The sequence below is a fragment of the Callithrix jacchus genome, chromosome 12 (genome assembly GCF_049354715.1).
Source record: "Callithrix jacchus isolate 240 chromosome 12, calJac240_pri, whole genome shotgun sequence".
NCBI classification, from domain to species: Eukaryota; Metazoa; Chordata; class Mammalia; order Primates; family Cebidae; genus Callithrix; species Callithrix jacchus.
The window spans coordinates 124520566-124540821 of record NC_133513.1 but is presented as its reverse complement, the minus strand read 5'-3'; the positions used below and the strand labels follow the sequence as shown (position 1 = coordinate 124540821).

Below are 20256 nucleotides of genomic sequence, written 5' to 3'. Positions count from 1 at the left end.
GGAGACCCTCACCCAGCTACCCTCTCCAGGGCCTCCTCTCTGCTGAGAACTGCATAGGTGGACAGGACAGCAGGAGTGGTGGTGGGAGCAGCAGTGATGGCCAGGCCTCCCTTGTGCGCCGTGTCCCTAAGGAAGCCAACTGTGCCACCTCCACCTTGCACAGTTGGGCAGGACCTGCTCCAAGGCCTGGAGCCTCTGCCATAGCTTTGACCTCACTCCCTGCCATGTCTTGGGAGCCCATGAGCACCCATCCAAACGTGCAGCCAGGACTTATGGGGCCAGCCCCAGGAGCATTGGGTTCACTTGTGCAGGAGCTGCCACCATTGCAGGGGGAGATGCAGAGAAGGGTACAGCTGGGCCTGCTCACCTTGCAGCATTGGAGACAGGCAGAAGCCCTGACCCACCTTGAGTTGGCAGGGTGGGAGTTCCCCAGGCTCAGTTGCAGCCACCCAGGTCACAGCTGTGGGCCTGAGCCTCCTGGTGCTCTCAGGGCCCAGGCTTGTGGATATCTGCTCCTGCTCCCGGCCTCTCCCTGCTCCCAGTGCTTACCCTGATCCTAAAGTGGGTTTGGGGCCAAACCTGGGTGCTGTTGCAGTCCAGCCAGTTGCGTGCACACTCAGGGCAGTGCTGATGCACAGTGCCCTGCTGCCTCGGCCTCTCCAGACTTTGGCCACCAATAAGCACGTGTGGGAGGCTGAGATGGGGCTGGTGGCAGCTCAGCACTGGCCTATGGGTACTCCTGGGTGTGAGCGGCCTGGGCACCCATGGGTGGTGGCAGGAGGCAGATAGGCTTCTGGGCATGAAGGGGTGGGCTCCAGGTGAGAAGCCTTTTCCAGGCCCACTCATGGCCACCCATGGTCCAATTGGCAGGCACTTCCTCCCCTCTGAGGCCTATAAAAGCCCCAGACTCAGCCACAGCAGAGCAGAGGACAGAGAGATGCCAGGACAACCAGCTGCAGAGAGGAGTTATCCTCTGCAGAGAGCAGCAGACATAGTGACAACCAGCTGCAGAGAAGAGTTGTTCTCAGCAGACATAGGGTCAACCAGCTGCAGAGAGGAGTTGTCCTCTGCAGAGAGCAGCAGATGTAGGGTCAACCAGCTGCAGAGAGGAGTTGTCCTGTGCAGAGTGCAACAGATGTAGGGACAACCAGCTGCAGAGAGGAGTTGTTCTCTGCAGAGAGCAGCAGACATAGGGTCAACCAGCTGCAAAGAGGAGTTGTTCTTTGCAGAGAGCAGCAGATGTAGGGTCAACCAGTTGCAGAGAAGAGTTATCCTCTGCAGAGAACAGCAGATGTAGGGACAACCAGCTGCAGAGAGGAGCTACCCTCTCCAGGGCCTCCTCTATGCTGAGAGCGGAACACTCATAAGGATAATCTGTCTGTGGAAAGGAGCCACCCACTCCAGGGCCTTCTCTCTGCTGAGAGCCTCTGAGCTGCTCTAACAGTTAATTAAGCGCCTCTTTGTCTTGCTCACCCTCCATTTGTCTGTTCCTCATTCTTTCTGGACTCAGGATAAGAACTCAGGCAAAGGTGCCACCAGCCACAGAGGTTTCTGGCCAGAAAAGCAACACCCCAAAGATCTCATAATGTTTCTAATCATTGACAACGCACCTGGTCACATAGAGCTCTGATGGGATGAGGTGAATGTTGCTTTCATGCCTGCTGACACAACATCCATTCTGCAGCCTCCGAGTGAAGGAGTCATTTCAACTTTCAGGTCTTACTATTTAAGAGATATGTTTTGTATTTATATAAGGCTGTAACTACCATTAATAGCAATTTCTCTGATGGGTCTGGGAAAAATAAATGGACACCTTCTAGGAAGGATTTGCCATCCTAGACACCATTAAGAACATTCATAATTCTGGTCAAAATAGCAGCATTAATGAGAGTCTGGATGAAGTTGATTTCACCCATTGTGAATGATTTCAAGGGGTTCAACACGTCTCTGGAGGAAGTAACTGCCGACGTGGTGGAAACAGCAAGAGAACGAGAATTAGAAGTGGGGCTTGAAGATGTGACTGAATTATTGAAGTCACAAATAAAACTGTAACACATAAGGAGTTACTTCTAATGGGTGAACACAGAAAGTGGTTTCTTGAGATGGCATCGACTCCTGGTGAAGATGTTGTAAACATTGTTGAATTAACAAAGGATTTAGAATATTTCATGGGCTGAGTTGCTAAAGCAGCAGTGGGGTTTGAGAGGATTGACTCTGATTTTGAAAGAAGCTCTACTGTGGCCAAGACGTTGTCAAACACCATCACATGCTACAGAGACATCTGTCCCGAGAGGATCATTCAATCAACGTAGCAGACTTTGCTTTTGTCTTCTTTTGTGAAATTGCCACAGCCTTCAGCACCCACCACCCTGGTCAGTCAGCAGCCATGAACATCGAGGCAAGACCCTCCACTGGCTGAACAATTCACTGAAGGCTCAGATGGTCTCTGATGTTTTTTTAGCAATAATCTACTTTGAAATTAAGGCATGTGCATTCTTTGGACATAATTCAAGACTACAGCATAGTGTAAACATAGCTTTGGTGTGCACTAGAAAATCAGACATTCACTTGACGGGCTTTACGGCAAACCTTCGCTTTATCCTGGTGGTTTGGAACTGAATCTGAGGTTTGCAGGTGCTCAGTTCTGAGGGTTGTCACCACACTTCACAAGGGCCTGGAGCCAGGACCTCTTCTTTCAGTCTCAGCTACCAATTATGTGACTCATTCTGTCCATATGATTATTAACTTTCTATCTTCGCTGATACCACTCAGCTGACTTTGTGACTGGATGGATCAGAGTTAAAAATGTTCATATGCAACCATATGATCTCCGAGCAGGTTAAGAACTATACTTTCAGGTTTTTTTGTTTTTGAAGAGGCAGTAAGAAGGTTTACTTATTTATTTTTCTATTTAGTTGACCCATGAGTTTGTGCAACAACATTACATGGTGATGAAAATATTTTCGCACTTTCATATACAAGCCGCTCTCAGCTTAGAACCTATTTCTTTTAAGACACCATTAGTCACCTTTTCACTCATCTTTAAAGGCCATCTTCATTTCAAACAAGAGGTTGAGATCATTAGAAAAATTTTATGAGGTGGCTTCTCCCCGAGATTGTGAAGTTTGGTCCTGTGTTCTTAATGACGACAGCAATGCTGGGAACATTGTGTACCACGGTAGACCTTTCTCTAAAAGGTTCGCAGTCACCCCCTTCTCACTGGGACACACTGCATTTCACATGAAGGTTTTCAGGTCACGTGTTCACAGCACAGCCCACGTTGACGGCATCTGTTCTGTGGTCAGCAGCACTTCATGGAGAAGAAAGGGAGAGCCTCACCCACACAGATCTTTGGGGCTCCCTGGCCTCCCCTGGGAGGTCTGGCAGCCCATGTGGACATGGGACCTTTGGGGGATGCTCCAGGCAGGGCACTCATTCTCTCAGGGGCTGAGAGGTAAGCCAAGGGGCAGAACTGGGCTGCAGAGCCTCAGAGGAGCCATTAAAGCAGCAACCCAATACCAAAGGCACTAAGCTGGGGTCTCATGCTGGGCTGGGACAGGTGAGAGTCTGAAGTCCGAGCATGTGCCCACTCCCCGTTCTCTTTCCCCTACTGACTAGCACACAGGTGTAGAGCCAGAGAGACCTACACAGCTGCAAACGCAGATGTGGGGTCCTCCACTGTCAGGGTTCCCGGAACAAAAGACTCCTGCAGTTTTATGGGCCCTGAAGTCGTGGAGCTGGAGAGGACTTGGAGTGGGAATGCCCTGGGAACTGAGTCAGAGCATGGAGCTGCCTCTACACTCTTGCCCCTGTCCTCCCACAAGGAGGTCTTAGCACAGGCGACTGGAGGACCTCGGCCCAAGGCCTCAGATAGTGAGAGCTGAGAAGGAAGGTGCCCCGGACCAAGGGTGCAGATGTGCTGGGGGTGTGAGTGGCCCCAGGGCCCAAGCCTTTCTCTGCTGCTCCCTCAAGCCTGCCATGCCTGGCTAAGCATGAGCCTGGTGTGAGGATGCAGCTGCCCCTGAGACCTACCCAGTGCTGCCTTCAGTTCAAGCCCGAAGTATCACTCTCAGGCTGTGAACCAGGAGCCCAACTCCTCAGGTACCAATCTGTGTACTAAGTACTAACCTGAACAGCTTTTTTTTTATCTGTTTGCACCTGCACCACACCCTGTAGCGGTCTGACCTTTCCTATGGGTGGGGGGGGGCTTGCCCACCTACCCAACCCCTGACCCGGGAGCCCACAGCTCCGGCCTGATCACCACACCTGTGCACCCGTGCTCCGGCAGGACTGCTGAGTGGTGAAGGCAGAGCGTGTTGCTGCTGACCCCTCTGCTGGGTAGAAGGAGCTTCAGGGTGACAGTCGGAGCATCCCTGGCAGGAAGGTCAGCCTGGGCTGAGACTAGGGAGGGCTTCTGGGTGGGCAGGACTCGGGCACAGGGCAGGGGTGCAGGGGAGATGTTACAGTGGCCTGAAGGGCTTTGCATGTTTATAGGCCTCCCTCCTACCCTCTCTCCTTCCCTCCCACTCTTCCATTGCCCTTCTGGAGCTTCCCATGGTTCCTGGGGTTTGGAAAACTCCCCAGGTCATTCTGATATCATCTTTTCCTTCATCAACTGGAAGCAGCTTCCCAGGAAGGACGTTAAATTTTGTGCTCACGCAGAGGCACACTCAGCAAGGCAAGCAAGGGGTCAGACTCCAGTGGAAACAGCTGTTGGGAGGCAGCATGCAGACAGTGATCCTGGGGAGGGGGAGCCACTGTGAGCATATTTGTGTAGGGCTCTCCAGTGCATCAAAACATGCAGAATTCCCTCCTCACACCACGTGGTGTGTGCATGTGGGGTGTGCTTACATAGTGCAAGTGTGCACACACAGCCACATATGACACCGTGTGGAACCTGCCTGCAAGCAGGGTTGTGTATGTAGGGGTTGCCTATGAGAACAGCACCCTTTATGAAGGGGGTGGGTAATGGAATATGGCAAATGTGTGTGGCATGTCCCTTCTTTGGCATACAAAGCTGTGGTTTAGAATGGGTCTTTTGAAGGCCATTTAATGATAAAGGAAGTGTTCACTTTATAGCATCTCATGACAAAGTGACGGATCTGCTGTGATTGTGATGTGTTTCCAACACAGCCAGGCCAGAAAACTGCCATATAACAAAAGCTGGGCAGTGTTGTTGGAGACGTCAGGAGGGACATTGTCAGCCACCTCATTACTGTGTCTTATAAATTTTCTAAAGTGTTGTATTATCAAGATGACACATTTTGAATAGTGCTTCTTTTTTCCGACTTCAAATCTGTCTATGGCAACAAGCAGATTCCACGACACACTTTTTAGAACAGCTGACATCTGGACACTGACATCGCCAAGTGCGAGTGAGGCTGTGGAGCAGCAGGAACTCTTGTTCACTGCTGGCGGGGGTGCAACACGGCACGGCCACCATGGAAAACCACCTGGCAGATTCTTAAAAAACCAAACACAGTCTTACCATAACATCCAACAATTGTGCTTCTAAACTGTGTCACCTCCTGAAAGTGGAGCATCATTCAACAATAGAAAGAAATGAGCGACCAAGTCCCGAGAAGACGTGGAGGGACCTTAAATGGATGCTGCCAAGTGGAAGGTGCCAGTCTGAAGGGGCTACATAGTGTTTGGTTCCAACCGAACAGGCTTCCGGAAAAGGCAAAGCTAGAGAGGCTGTAGAAAGACCGGTGGCTGCCAGGGGCTGCGGGGAGGGAGGGGTGGGCAGGCAGAGGACAGGGGGGCTTTAGGGGTGTGAAAATGCCCTGTGTGGTCCTACAGTGCCTGTGTCCAAACCCACAGAATGCACAGCACAAAGGGGGAGCCCCAGTGAACACATGTACGTAGGTAGTGATAAGGTGGCGGCATCAGCTCGTGAATTGTAACAAACGCACAGCGCTGGTGCCAGATGTTCACAGCGAGGTGGCTGGGGAGGGGTCTGGCAGGGAACTCTCTCTACTTTTTACCCAGTTTTTCTGTAAACCTAAAACTGCTCTATAACAAATTATATTTAATTTAAAATATCTGCATATGCCCATCATAGGCAATTCAGAAAAAAAGGAGAGAAAATCAGTCATAATTCTGCCGTCTAGATATGTTCATTATCATGACTTTCTTCTATTTTTTAACCACATCTGACATCGTAGTGTTGAGTACCTTCTATGTGCCTCCAGATCTCTAGCTCTCATCTGGATGTTTTCCTTGAAATAGGGACTCAATAGGTGTGGCACTGAGCCCATCCGGAAACAAACGCGGTCCCCTGCTTTTGTTTCCAGTAAGGCAGGCAGGATGAGGACATTCAGACGAGAATCCGCAGGCTCTGCTGCCTCCCATGGCTCACCTCACTCAGAGTAAAACCTAAGTCACCTGTGCCTGTGTCCTGTGTCTGCAGGCAAAGCCTGGCTGCTGCCACCCTGCACTTCCTCATCTCTCGTATTCTGCGCCTTCTACGCTGGACCCCAGCCCTGCTGGTCTCCTTGCTGCTCCTGGAGGGCACCACATGGGCACCAGCCACAGGGCCTTTGCAGGCCTGCTCCTTCCCTAGGGGTCAGTGGGGTACCTCGCCTCATGCAGACTTTTACCTACTTGTTGCTTCCCAGGGAGGACTTTCCTGGCCACCCCAGGCACAACTGAGGCCCACACACCAAGCCTAGACACCCCTTCCCTGCTTTCCCATCGTGCCCACCAGCCTGGAAAGTGCAAAAAATCAACAAGAAGAATGCGCACTCTGCCCCTTCCCTACCCAGGAGGAACCCTCCCCGAAGACCAGCCTTCCCAGTGTTTGGTTCACTACTCTGTCCCGAAGAGCTACAGCTAGAAAGTGCTTGGCCTTGTCAGCTAAATAAAGCCTGGGTGACTGAATGACGGTACATTGTAGGACTGTATACGATTTTTAACTTGTTTTATGTACTTACTGGATCTTGGATCCACTGTGGCACTAAGGACCTTCCTTGATGGGACCACACTGACTGCTGACCATCCCATGCCTGGGCACCATCCTTCGTGCAGCTGCCCGGCTTCCACTGATATTTCCAGCTCCTCATTCCACACCTCTTTCCTAAGGCACTGGGCAGGTGGATGGGTCACACAGGACAGGACGTGCCAGACCCAGAGTGGTGAATTCTATCGAGGTTGTTAAAACATATTTCCAATTGCTGTCCAGAGCTGGCCAGACTAAGCTTTCACCATCCATATAAAATGCCACCTACAAAATTCTTCTTAGAAACCACATGTATTTGGGGAACTGAGGAGTCTTTTAAAAGAAAGAATGTTTCAATGAAAAGGCAGAGTGAGAAGCAAACTTTCAGACGCTTCTGGATTCCAAGCTAGCAGCCTGACTCCTCTCAAGGAGCGACCCGTGCTGAGCTGGGTGTGGGTTTCTCCCCTGCAGCAGCTGGTCTGGTGACCGCCACTCCCTGCTGGGCCCAGCTGAGCCTGTGCACTCTGGAAACCTCTCTTCACCCTGGCCACAGCTGCCCCTTCTTCCAGACCACCCCCACTCTCGTCTGTGGCAGTCCTGGGGTCATTTCTGATTAGGTACTTAACACACGGACACCAGGGCCAAGTGGCTTCTCTGTAAGGCACCTGGGTCCTGGCTCGTTCCCGGTAATGTCAGCCTTGCAGCTCACTGAGCATCACATGGCCCTGTGTGTGTGCAGGGTGCGTGTCAGCGTTTGACAGATGGAGAGCTCATGGCAAGCACTTGTTCTGCAGCTGCTGGCACATACTGTGGGCTTCCATTAAAGAGGGGTGGTGCCCCCCTCACCTGCTTTCTGGAGGCTGAGATCTTGCTGTAGTGAGATGGGCATCTGTCACCTGTGGCCCTGGGCACCCCCTTGCTGACCCTCTGTATCCCTCTTCTGCAGGTGGCTGCCATAACAGCCTCAAGCCGACCAGCAGCCCCGCCATCGCCATCGCCACTGCTGCTGCCGCCGCTGCCATGGTCTCCGTGGACCCTGAGAGCCTCCGGGGCCCATCCCCCTCCAATGTGCAGCCGCGCCACTTCCTGACCTTGGCACCCATCAAAATACCCCTCCGGACGTCCCCCTTCTCAGGTAGGCTCGGAGCGCAGTCCCGATGCCCGGTGCTGCCTTCGAGTGTGCACCAAGGCTTCCTGGTTAGATGCCACTGGCCTTGGCCCAGGCACTGTGGGACACAAAGCCCAGCTCTGGTTGAGGGGGAAGCATTGGGCTGGGGTCGTTTGGGCTTTGCTTGACTTCAGACCCAGCAAATGCATCTGACTCCACTGACCCACCTGGTCAGGTCCACCCTGGCACTTCCTGCTGTAAAGGCACGGTGAAAGGTTCTGTTTGAGGACCTGAGACTTCTCTTTCTAACTGGAGTGTAGGGGGTCATGCATGTGTCCAGGGAGTGTGAGAGCCCCAGGATGCTGTGATTTTCTTGCACAGGACAAGGGGACTGCGTGCTGGAGCGGAGCCTGGTGCATGAGCCCAGAGCCAAGCTGCACGCGGATCCCCCCAGGCCACATACCTGGCTTGCCTTCTGGTCCTGTGTGGGACACAGGGGCCAGGGTCCCACTGTCATGACAGCCTGGAGTACCAGAGGCTTGGGCCGACACAAAAACATCTGAACTCATCTATGTAGTGGGTGTGCTTGCTTTCTGAGAATTCCTCAGGGCACGGGCTGGGAGGGTGTCCGTCGTGGTGTCCTGAGAAGTGTAAGAGGCACTGATGAGGCACTTGGAGCAGATGGGGGGCCCCGGGGCCCATGTGCAGCTCTGCTGTTCCTACATGTTCACAGGCATACGTGTCTGTCCACTGAGTGTAACCCTGCACGCATCGGGGCCCAGACATCTTTGTGAAATGCCTGCTTGTCCAAACGCAGCAAGGACAGCTCCATTAATTTGGACTGGCAGTGCCAACTCTCAGAATTCAGGATTTACTCTCTTATTTTGGTTTTAGTTTTTCATGTGAGATGGTAAAACTTGAAGAGAATTCCGTGGAAGATTGCATTGCCATCATTAATTGCCAGATAATCAGTGTCGGGAAATGTATCACCATGGCATAGACACACACGCACATACATATATACGTCCGAGTTTACGGTAGGTGACAAGCGCTTTGCTCCACTGCTCTCCAGCTTCTTTGTGGACTCGTTGCTAGTAATCTGATACGGGCTTTTCAACCACGGACCTTCGGCGTTGGCTGTTTCGATGTTGGCTTGATGAATTAGTTGATAAGCAGGATATTGTGTTCTCAAGATCAAAATCGTATTTCTGTTTCAGCATGTCAGTGAACAGGCATCTGGGTGTGTGGAGAAAATAAATAAGACACATGGATAATCTCGGTGTGGAACAGAAATTACGGCTGTGTCAAGAATTTGGTTAAACCTACCAGTCCCTCGACATGTATTAAGGGTAGCTCACTGTTTTCAGAGAAAATTAATCTTAGTGCCAAAAGCTGTGTACCTCAGGGGCAGCTGCACTTTCCGTATCTCTTACATGATTTATGAGGTGACATAACAATTAGGCGTGTTTACTTTCATAAGGCTCCATGATCAAATCTCCTCTGATGTGCACTCAGTTAGAACAAGACAAGCAGCACCGTCATCCGTCCTGTAGACGACTGGAAAAATGGGCTGGCAGGAAGATGAAAGGGCTGTTACTCAGAAGTCAGCTCCTAAAATTGCCTTCCCCGGGCTGGCATTGACCCACCCGACCTGGAAACCCTGCCCCACAGGAGGAGGTGCAGGTTGAAGTTGAAGTACCATCAGGAGGCGGTGTCTGGACCGGTGATGAGCAGGTCTGGGCTGTGAGCAGCATGGCCTGTCCCAGGCCTCACGGGTGGGTGCGGTGCTGCCAGGGGCACCCCTGGTGAGGGCTCCATCGGGAGGCGGGGTGCCTGGAGGTGCTGTCCTAACAGCCTTCTCTGGACGTGTGAGCGAGGCTGCTGTGCCCACAAGGAAAACCATCCTAACATTTCCCTGGGGTACTTTCTAAAAACCAAGACTTGATGGACATTGAGGGATAGAGAGCTGGCCTCTCAGGGCCGTTTGGGCTGTTTTCTAACCCCCCCCGTAAGAGCCCCGCAGAATGAGGGGGAGCATGGCATCGGCTCTTCTGATGGGCAGTCTCAGTCAATGCCTAGGCAGCCCCCTAGGAAATTTCTGACACCCCTTAAAATAGATGAACTGGGCAGGGGCAGGACGAGGATGAGCCATCCCGTGGAGGGAGTGGTCCCCACCCTGGGGAGAGGAAATAGAAGGACATCAGTGCAAAGCAGGTGCAATGGACTCAAGGACCCAGGTGACTCCAAAGTTCGCTTTACGTTCAAAGGATTTTATAGAAGGATGTGATGTTTCACTTATCTACAGAAGAAGAATCCTGTTTTTATTTGGAGGATGACTCCCACTTTATGTAAATGAGCTTGACTGTGTCGCTCACATCCTTGGCTTTGATAGGAAAGTCAGTAACGTCAGAGCTCCCCAACCAGAGGCGACTCTGCAGCCCAGAGGACGTTTGGCAGTGTGACTGTCCGTGCTTTTCGGTTGTCATGACGTGAGGGTTGCTCCTGGGGCCTGGGGGGGAGAAGCCAGGGAAGATGCCACAATCCTCCAACCCCTGGCAGCCCCCGTGGCGGAGAATTGTCTGGCCCAAAGTGTAGGCAGTGGCTCTGTGGAGAAGCCTGGGTTTGTATTACTAGAACTCCACTTAAGACACCCTGAAAAGCTGTCTGGGGGCGCGGATGAGCTCATCTGGGAGAGGTCATGCGCCAGTAGCCTGACCCTGAAGGAAACAGGCTCTGTGTTGGAAAGAACCCACAGTCATAAAGAACGCACTGAATTAGGTGCCTTGCAGGAGATTCAGCTCAAGTAAGATGCCACCTCACACTTAAGAGCCCCGTGACCAGCTCGAGATTCAGCCATGGACCAGGCTTCTGTTTCAGAGTGGTGTCAGCACGGGTGGCATGGTTGGTCCCTGCTGTGCTCCCACGGGATGGGGTGTCCCTTTGCCTCCGCTTCACAGGGGTCTGTTTACCAGGCTGGCCCCTGCCAGGCAGCAGGTCACTAGCGGAGGTTGTGTCTTTCCATCCCCACCCTGCCTGCACCCAGTACAGCAATTCCCCTGACTCCAGGGACCACGCTCCCTGTGGTGTCTTGACAGGCCAGGCACAGCCTGCTCCTGTTTCACTCACTCACGAACTTTTTTCCTTTGAGACGGAGTCTCACTCTGTCACCCAGGCTGGAGTGCAGTGGTGTGATCTCGGCTCCCTGTAACCTCTGTAACCCGAGTCCAAGCCATTCTCCTGCCTCAGCCTCCCTAGTAGCTGGGATTACAGGTGTGAGCTACCACACCTGGCTAATTTTTTGTATTTTTAGTAGAGATAGGGGTTCACCATGTTGGCCAGGCTGGTCTCGAACTCCTAACCCCAAGTGATCTGCCCGCCTTGGCCTCCCCAAATGCTGGGATTCCAGGCGGGAGGCACCGTACCCTGCCAGAGTGATTCTTCTCCTAAGAAAGACGGTATTTCTTTTTAAAACTCGGCCCAGGTGACTGAAGTGTCAGGTGAGAAGAGTGAAACATGAGTGAGTACTTCCGTCTCTGGTAGAGCAGGTAACTACCGCACGCAGATATGAAAAGGGCGTCTGCCTGGGAAGCCGTTTGCCACCTGTTCTTTGCTCCGAGAACTATTTAATGGCGTAAATTTAGCGTTTTGTCCCGCTGCAGAACAGCTGGGAAGTGACTGCTTTTTTGTTCTTTCGGTAACTTACTGGCAAAGCTACGTAACAAGTCAGAAAGTCTCCACGCCAGAATTCTACCAGGCGCCTTTCATGTGGCCGTCGGCTTTCCTCATTAGCAAAATCTGCAGATGCTAAAACAGCGTCTCTAACAACAGTCATTCAGACATTTGGGAATAAGGTCTTTTTTAAATCATCCAGGAACTGTTTCCTCCTCCACTATAATCAAAAGTGTCACAATACATATTAACATTTTAAAGATTTCCAGAGACAAAAATACTGTAGCGGCATAACTGCTTGCACCTCAAGATTCCTGAAACCCCTCGGCTGGTGCGGGAAAGACGTGTTCATTTCTAACGGAGGGAAAACTTACTGGTTGTAAACAAAGCAACAGGACCCCTTTGCGTAGTTCGTGGCCCTTGACAAGTGAATTCTTATGGAGAAGGCACCTACACGTCTCTGAGCTGGCGTTGTTCCACTGAGGCGTGTGAGGTGCGGACTTTCCTAAATGGAGGCCCCATTGTTGGGCTTAAAGGGCAGAGCTGCTTTCACAGGGAGTCACTCCTATGAGCAAAGTCTGGCTCAATCGTCTAGAGAAGGATGCTCCCGGGACCTCCTGTTCTTTCTGAGTCGCTCCGTTCCCTGCTGCCGTCCCTGAGAAACACCTTGCACTTCAGCCACCTCAGCCACCTCTGCTGTTGGCTCCAATTCACCCTCTCTTTGAAGAGAAAGTATGAAAACAGATCATGTGCACCCAGCAGGTATAAGGCCGTGTAGAGAATGCTGATGCAACAGACACCCAGCGTCTCCCTCTGAGCCTAAGAAACTCCGTGTTTCCAGTCCCCAGGCCCGGCCCCTGGCCTCGCCTCCCACTCACCCCACAGGTGACTAGTCCCCTGAAGATGTGCCAGTCATTCCTTTGCTGTTTGTTAAAAATATGTTTACCACATGCATATACATGCTCCCTAGACAACATATTGCATACCTTAGTGTTTTTTTAATGGCACATAAGTGTTAACACAGTGTGGGGATCATCCGCAGCCTTTTCGCCGAGGCACGTGTTTTCTGCTGGAGTGTGCGGTGGCGGCACCATCACACTCACTTTGCGCAGCATTTGTTTGTATGAAGTCATAGAGTGTCTTGTCCCTTCTGCCAGTTAGGACTTACCCTGCCACCTGAAAGGTCAGACTCAGTTGTCCCCTCCTTCCTGCTGGAAGCACCATCCTCTCAGGAGTCACACCCTGCTGGTGCCACCTGGGGCATCTACACAGAACTCTCCAGCCTGGCGCCTGCTCTCCCCCAGTGCTCCATGGATAGGAATGAGGCCTGCCTCCAGCTCCGCCTCTGCTCCCGCTGGAGCTCCAGGTTGATGGACACAACCTCCTCCACTTTCCAATGTACCCTGAAGCCTCACCTCTCTATAAGGAAGTATTGATGCCCCAACCCATGCTTCTGTTTATAGAAATCAGAAGAAAAACACTTGCCTCTCCTGTGGTCTCTCAAGTAAACGTTTTTCACCCCTTCCCACAAAGACTCTCCAGTTCAGTACTTCGCCGGATCTGCCTGGGAGTCCTTGCCTCACTCCAGAGGTCATCCTGATGCCTCCTGCCCAGCCCCGCGGCATTGCCATCCTCCTCCTGACCTATGCCGAGTCCACAGTGCCTCTGCCTCTCTTCGCCCACCCGCCTGGTCCAAACCAACAAGACCCATGGACCGAGGCACTCGCGAGTACTTCTGCTTCCTCTCTACCCTGTTTTCTGCAGAGGAGCCAGAGTTCACTTCCCAAGGACCTTTGTCAGAGCAAACCTGCCCTTGCTTACAACCCCCAAGGAGCCAGGTGCAGTGGCACACCTGTAGTTCCAGCTACCTGGGAGGCTGCAGCTGGAGGATCTCTTGAGCCTGGCAGTTAGAGTCCAGCCTGGGCAACATAGCAAGACCACATCTCTAAAAATAAATAAGTAAATAAAAATAAATAAATAATTACAACTTTTAAAAGAAAAATCCAGTGATTGCCTCCCACAGAGCTTAGAACAAATCCCAGCTCCTCTGGGGTCTGGGGTCGCTGTCTGCGTGGCCCCACCCACACCCGTACTTTCTGAGCAGCCCTCCATTTGTCCCCACAGCCTCAGCCACACCAGCCGGCAGGTGGCTCCCTGACCTATGAGGCCAGGGCTGCCCTGGGGCCTTCGAATTGCCAGGCCCTCTGCCTGAACACTTTCCCCCATCTGGTGCCACATGCGCTGGTCACCATCAGGCCTCAGCTCCAGCACTTGGCCTGACCCAGTCTTCCCATGTGAGGTGCCCCCTGGAATGAACTCCTTCTCCTCACCGTTGTGTTTGCTTTTCAGCGTTTATCATCACCTGCAGTTCTCTTTGGGGTCCATTTCTGGCCTATTTTCTCTCCCCCACTGGCATGTTGACCCTTAGGGGCAGGGTTCTCCCATATCTATTTGCCACTGAGTCCCTGGTGCCAAGAGCAGTTCTTTGGACCAAGCTCCCTCTTGTTGACTCTCTGCTGAGTGAAGAGCATCCTGTGCCCTGAGGACCCTCCCCAACCTTGTTCTGGGTGCTGCTGGACAGTTCTCTGTCTTCTCTATGAGACAGTGCAGGGATGGCTCCCTACTTCCCAGCTGTTCACCACACCCACCCAGCCCAATCCCAACACACAGACACACATCGCCAGGAAGCCTTCAGCACGGCGAGTGCCACATCACCCGCCCTCAACATGCTGGTCGGCTCGACATTAGCCGGAGTCTCTAATGGGGAAGCTCAGGCAGACAGTGAGGTGATCACACCCCAGTCGCCACAATCTTAGGGAATGAAATTTCTCTTGAATCCAAAACCTTCAGGCTGAAAGTCCTGTGAACCCTGGGCAGCTGATGCCATCACTTAAAGCTGGAGGCAGGGTCGAAGACCAGTTTACCTAAATCCCAACACAAGGGAGGGCAGAGTGAGGCTGGAACTTAGCAATCCTTTTCAAAGGACTTTCCCAGGAATTATTTCTTCTGTACCCCTGTCAATCCCACCTACCAGCCGTAATTCCTATCCGACTATAGAGCCACTGTGCTGAAATTAGTAACCCAGTGGCTGCAATGGTGGCCGGGCTCCTGGTGCTGAAGGGACATGGGATAACTTCAGCTGTGCCAGCCTGGCATGCACAGCCTGAGAGCCCGTGAGAGGCTGGATATACCTGCTGTGCCGAGGACCCTCAGAGCGAGGGTGTGACCGGCCCAGCAGGGAGGGTGCCAGAGCCTCACTCAGGCACATGGCGGTATGTGCTGCCATCCCTGGCGGTCCCTGTGGTCTTCAAGCAGGGACCAGCTTTAGAAGCACCCCCCGAAGGAGTGTGGGGATGTAGTTGGTCTGCAGACAGATGAGGGAGAAAGGAGCCACCCACGGCTGCTTTAGCGAAAGCATCCTGCAGGGAGGAAGGTTGCTGTGCAGTCCGCGTTGCTGCAGCCACAGACGGGCCATTGTCAGAGCGTACTCACTGCGTCAGGAGGAGCAGCTGCTTCCCGAGCCAGGCCACTTGACTTAATCTGTGGTAACCGCACTGTTGGAAACGGTGTCCAGGATGGGTGGCAGTCAGATGTGGCGAGAGTGACATGTGGTTCAGGACTTGGTGGAGGAGGGGTCCCTGATGGACGCACGCTGGAGTCAGCTGGTCTGCAGCTCACACTGGAGAATCTTCCAGTCCCAACACACAGATAGACCCCTTTTGGTCTGTTTGATTGAGATCCATGCCCTAGGGGAAGATGGCCTGTGTTCAGGAGCATGCAGCCCTGTGTTGGTTCAGGGGTCTGAGTGGGAGAGAGTTGACATTTTGCTCTCCATGCTTAAACTTCTAGAGTCTGCTTGGGGGTTGCTTTGAGCAAACATCCCTAAAGCAACATGGGTGCTTTAGAGTAGCTCCAGCTGTGGAAAACTGGCAGGTCCTCAGACAGTTACGTGTGGGATGACCATGTGATGCAGCACTTGGAATCGGGGTCTCAAACAGATATCTGCACACCCACGTTCATAGCAGCATTATTCATTATTCCACAAATGGTGGAAGCGATCCAAGCGTCCATTGATGGGTGCATAGGTGAAGAAAATGTGGTATATCTATACAGTGGAATATTATTCAGCCAGAAAAAAGCAGGAAGTGCTGGCGCCTGCAGCATGGATGAGCCTTGAGGACACGACAGTCAGTGAAACAAGCATGTTGGATTCCACTTATCTGAGGTCCCCCATCAGATTCATAGAGGTCGCCAGGGGTAGGGTAAGGGGAACAGAAAGTCAGTGTCTAACCAGGACAGAGTCTCTGTTTGGGAAGGCAGAATAGTTCTCATAGTGAGTGTCCCCTACCTGAAGTCCAGGAAGTAAAATTTGCGTTGCTGAAAGATCCTTTGTCTCAGTGCTGACTTTTCTTTGCGGCACCGAGCACCTATTTCCAACACAGGGCACTCGGCTCCCGGGCTGGGAAGAAGAGAGGTGAAGAGGGCGCTTTAGGGCGGGCCCTGGGCAAGTGCTGCTTTCCACCGGTTCAGTGTTCCTTCCCTGCCACAGCTCAAGACTGGCTTCATTCATACCTCAGCAGGCGATGAGTGACGGCCAGAACTCAGTTCACAACCCACACGCATCTGCTCGTGGGTTCTTGATGAGATTCCCCAGCTAGGATGCACCGGCCACCTTTCCCAGTGGAGGGTCTGATGCTGTTTCAGTGATGAGCACTCACTTAGCACCTGAGGAAGGACGTGGGGAAGCATCAATAAGAAAACAAAAATAGACCGCAATCCCTCCGCCTCGAGTGAACACCTGCAGGCCTTTCAGAGGCTCCCACTCGGTGTGAGTGAGATTGGCCTGAGTCTCACATGAAGCCCTTGCAATTTCACTTTACTTCTTTTAAATGATGAACCTCCAGACCACTGGCAGAAACCCCACGCAGTCACGGTGTCTGGTGGGACATCTCTGGGAGGATCTGCATGGGAGCAAGGTGAGCTCTGCCAGTCTGCCTCAGGCGTGCACGCAGCATGCAGCTTCCTGCGATTCAGCAGAGCTCCTGCCTGGGCTGCGGCACCTCGTTGGTAACCCTGTGTCTCAGTTCATGCCACTGCATTCCCCCAAGTTGTCCCTGGCTGCCCTGAACAGTGTCTGCTCCCGAGTTCTCTCTGAATGCTGGCACAGGTGTGCACTCCCTTTGGGACCAGAGATTTCTTTGCTGGGAGACCAGTTTTTGAATTATCCTGTCCACAGGCAGAGAGTGCTGCCTTCTCTCCCCAGGTTCCGATTTGCCCGGCTGAATGCTTTTGCTTTCCTGCAATGATTTGAAAAGGAGGGGACACAGCCTTGGCTGCTCACGTTAAGCAAACTAGTAATGTGTGAGCCAGCGAGTGTGGCCATTATACCTGTGGAGCCTCCCGGCCAGGTCGAACCAGGATGGGGAGACTGGCTGCATGATTTCAGTTGTCACTGGCGACATATAGTTTGAAAATTTGTACAAGTAGAAAGAAAACTTACTTCTGAGGCTTTCAAAAAAAGAATGAAATTTATAATAATTACAAAAAGAAACAAATGTGCTACTGTGCTGAGAAGACCCCAGCGTGTGTTTGCCAGGGCTGGAGACAGCCACTGTCCTCCAGATACGCAGGGATCCTACTTTAAACAGCCGCTGGGGAGCCGGGTGGAGCCCTGTTAGGGCCGTGGAAGTCCCCATGCTGGGGTACTGGGGTGGCTTTCCAGAGCTTGCTTCCCTTTATTTTTCTTTCCTCAGTAGTGATACTGCATCTGCAAAAAGGCAGGAACCACTGCCTGTATTTGTTTAGGACAATGGACTTTACCAGGCTGCGAAGAGTAAGCCTGAGCTTTTGTAAATAAATCATTTTGTCCCATCCACCACTTGATGAGTGGATCTGCCGCCCGCCTTGGTGGAGTCCCTGCTGAGTGTTTACAAGTGAGCACGAGAGGGAACCTCCTCCCTTAGGAGGACTTAGTGCCCCAGGTCAGAGCCATGGGCTCTGTGCTCCAGGTCAGCTCCATCCGATTCTGCCTCTCCCTGGGGCGGGGCGGCCTGTCCTGCCGAGGGCTGGCCTGGGGCACCATTTCAGGACGGGCATGACCTGGAGGTCTGGGCACCCCAGAAGTCAACTCGGAGACAAAGACTGGATGTGAGCACGGGTTGAGGGGACTGTGATGGGAGCCGAAGGAACCTCTGCCAGGTGCGACACTGGCACTGAGGGCTCAGCTCTGCCGGGCGGGACACCCACGGCACCGGGGGCTCAGCTCTGCTGGGTGGGACACCCACGGCACCGGGGGCTCAGCTCTGCCGGCGGGACACCCATGGCACCGGGGGCTCAGCTCAGCCGGGCGGGACACCCACGGCACCAGGGGCTCAGCTCTGCCGCACGGGACAGCCACGGCACCGGGGGCTCAGCTCTGCTGGGCGGGACACCCACGGCACTGGGGGCTCAGCTCTGCCGGGTGGGACACCCATGGCACTGGGGGCTCAGCTCTGCCGGGGACCTGGGCAGAAAGCCTAGTGCATTTTCAGAGTGTCTCATTCAAGGAGCAAAGTGATCCTTTTTCACTCACTCCCAGCTGCATGTATGTGAGGGCAGCGTGGGGCTCTCATTCCCTGTCTTCCTGCCTGCCCTGAACTAGGCCAAGATGGCTCTCCAGCCAGACAAAGGCCAAGGCAGAGAGAGTCTAGGGCATCGCAGGAAGAGGCTGTTGGCCTGTGTGGGAGAGGCCAGGCTGCGGGAAGGTATTGGGCACCAGGTGTGCTGGCAGCTGGGGTTTGGGCCTCAGAGCCAAAGAGGGCAGAGAGAGAGATCAGCCTGGTTTGCTTTGTGACTTGACCTCTCTCAGGTTCATAATGAATGTGGCCTCCGTGCTGGGGACATGGAGGCCTTTCTGTCATTCTCACAGCTCTGTCATTTCCTGCCAAGGCCCAGATGCGGGCCTGGACGGCATCTGGGCATTAAACAAAGAGCTTTCAGAAGCAGTGGCTGTTGCGAAAGTGACTCCCTGCTTTACTGTGAACCAAGGTGCAGGCTGCAGGAGGAGGCCCCGGGCCCCCGGCTGCTCTTCAGGTTCCCTCGGGCTTTCCTTGTCATCAGGGCCACCGTTCCCCTTGGACACCTTGGCCATGATGCCCGCTAGGGAGGCACAGGGACCAGGGTGGAGTTTTATAGGATGATTGTGCTGAGAACTGGGGCCATGACTGGGAAGTGCTGTAGCTTCGTAGCTGGCCTCAGGCCATGGGACCGTGCGTCAAGTCTTCACTGAGTGAAGGAAGAAGGTGGCCTGTGGACATGAGGGATGAGGTTGAGAATGAGAGTATGCGGGGCTGGCTGGAGGTTCAGAGTGGGAGTGAAGGGGGCTGGAGGGAGGGCTGGAGGTTCAGGGTGGGAGTGGACGGGGCTGGAGGGAGGAATGGAGGTTCAGGGTGGGAGTGGACTGGGCTGGAGGGAGGGATGGAGGTTCAGGGTGGGAGTGGACGGGGCTGGAGGGAGGAATGGAGGTTCAGGGTGGGAGTGAAGGGGGCTGGAGGGAGGGATGGAGGTTCAGGGTGGGAGTGAAGGGGGCTGGAGGGAGGGCTGGAGGTTCAGGGTGGGAGTGGACTGGGCTGGAGGGAGGGATGGAGGTTCAGGGTGGGAGTGGACGGGGCTGGAGGGAGGAATGGAGGTTCAGGGTGGGAGTGAAGGGGGCTGGAGGGAGGGATGGAGGTTCAGGGTGGGAGTGGACATGGCTGGAGGGAGGGATGGAGGTTCAGGGTGGGAGTGAAGGGGGCTGGAGGGAGGGATGGAGGTTCAGGGTGGGAGTGGACGGGGCTGGAGGGAGGGATGGAGGTTCAGGGTGGGAGTGAAGGGGGCTGGAGGGAGGGATGGAGGTTCAGGGTGGGAGTGGACATGGCTGGAGGGAGGGATGGAGGTTCAGGGTGGGAGTGAAGGGGGCTGGAGGGAGGGATGGAGGTTCAGGGTGGGAGTGGACTGGGCTGGAGGGAGGGATGGAGGTTCAGGGTGGGAGTGGACGGGGCTGGAGGGAGGGATGGAGGTTCAGGGTAGGAGTGGACGGGGCTGGAGGGAGGGATGGAGGTTTGGGGTGGGAGTGGACGGGGCTGGAGGGAGGGATGGAGGTTCAGGGTGGGAGTGGATGGGGCTGGAGGGAGGGATGGAGGTTCAGGGTGGGAGTGGACAAGGCTGGAGGGAGGGATGGAGGTTCGGGGTAGGAGTGGACGGGGCTGGAGGGAGGGATGGAGGTTCAGGGTGGAAGTGGACATGGCTGGAGGAAGGGATGGAGGTTCAGGGTGGGAGTGGACGGGGCTGGAGGGAGGGATGGAGGTTCAGGGTGGGAGTGGACAGGGCTGGATGAGGTCTGGGGAGACAGAGAGATCTGCCAAAAGTAGTTTGAACATGAGGCCCAGACAGCCCCAAGGTCAGGGTCAGGATGAGCAACACTGGGGCCTTGGGCCTTGGGAAGATAATTCTGGGCTCAGAATGAGGAGCCTGTCCCCATGCAGTTCTGGCTCTGGGGCTGTGGTTGGCAAAGCGCCCCATC

At 53.8% G+C, this 20256-nt stretch overlaps 1 protein-coding gene across 1 annotated transcript in view; it reads left to right on the top strand.

Moving 5' to 3' along the window:
- Positions 1-20256, top strand: part of TCERG1L (transcription elongation regulator 1 like) — a 225301-nt gene that overhangs the window by 43776 nt on the left and 161269 nt on the right. Inside the window, exon 4 of the mRNA XM_017963285.4 lies at positions 7887-8075. Within this exon, the coding sequence (XP_017818774.4) occupies positions 7887-8075 (189 nt within the window). The remainder of the gene's footprint in view (positions 1-7886; positions 8076-20256) is intronic.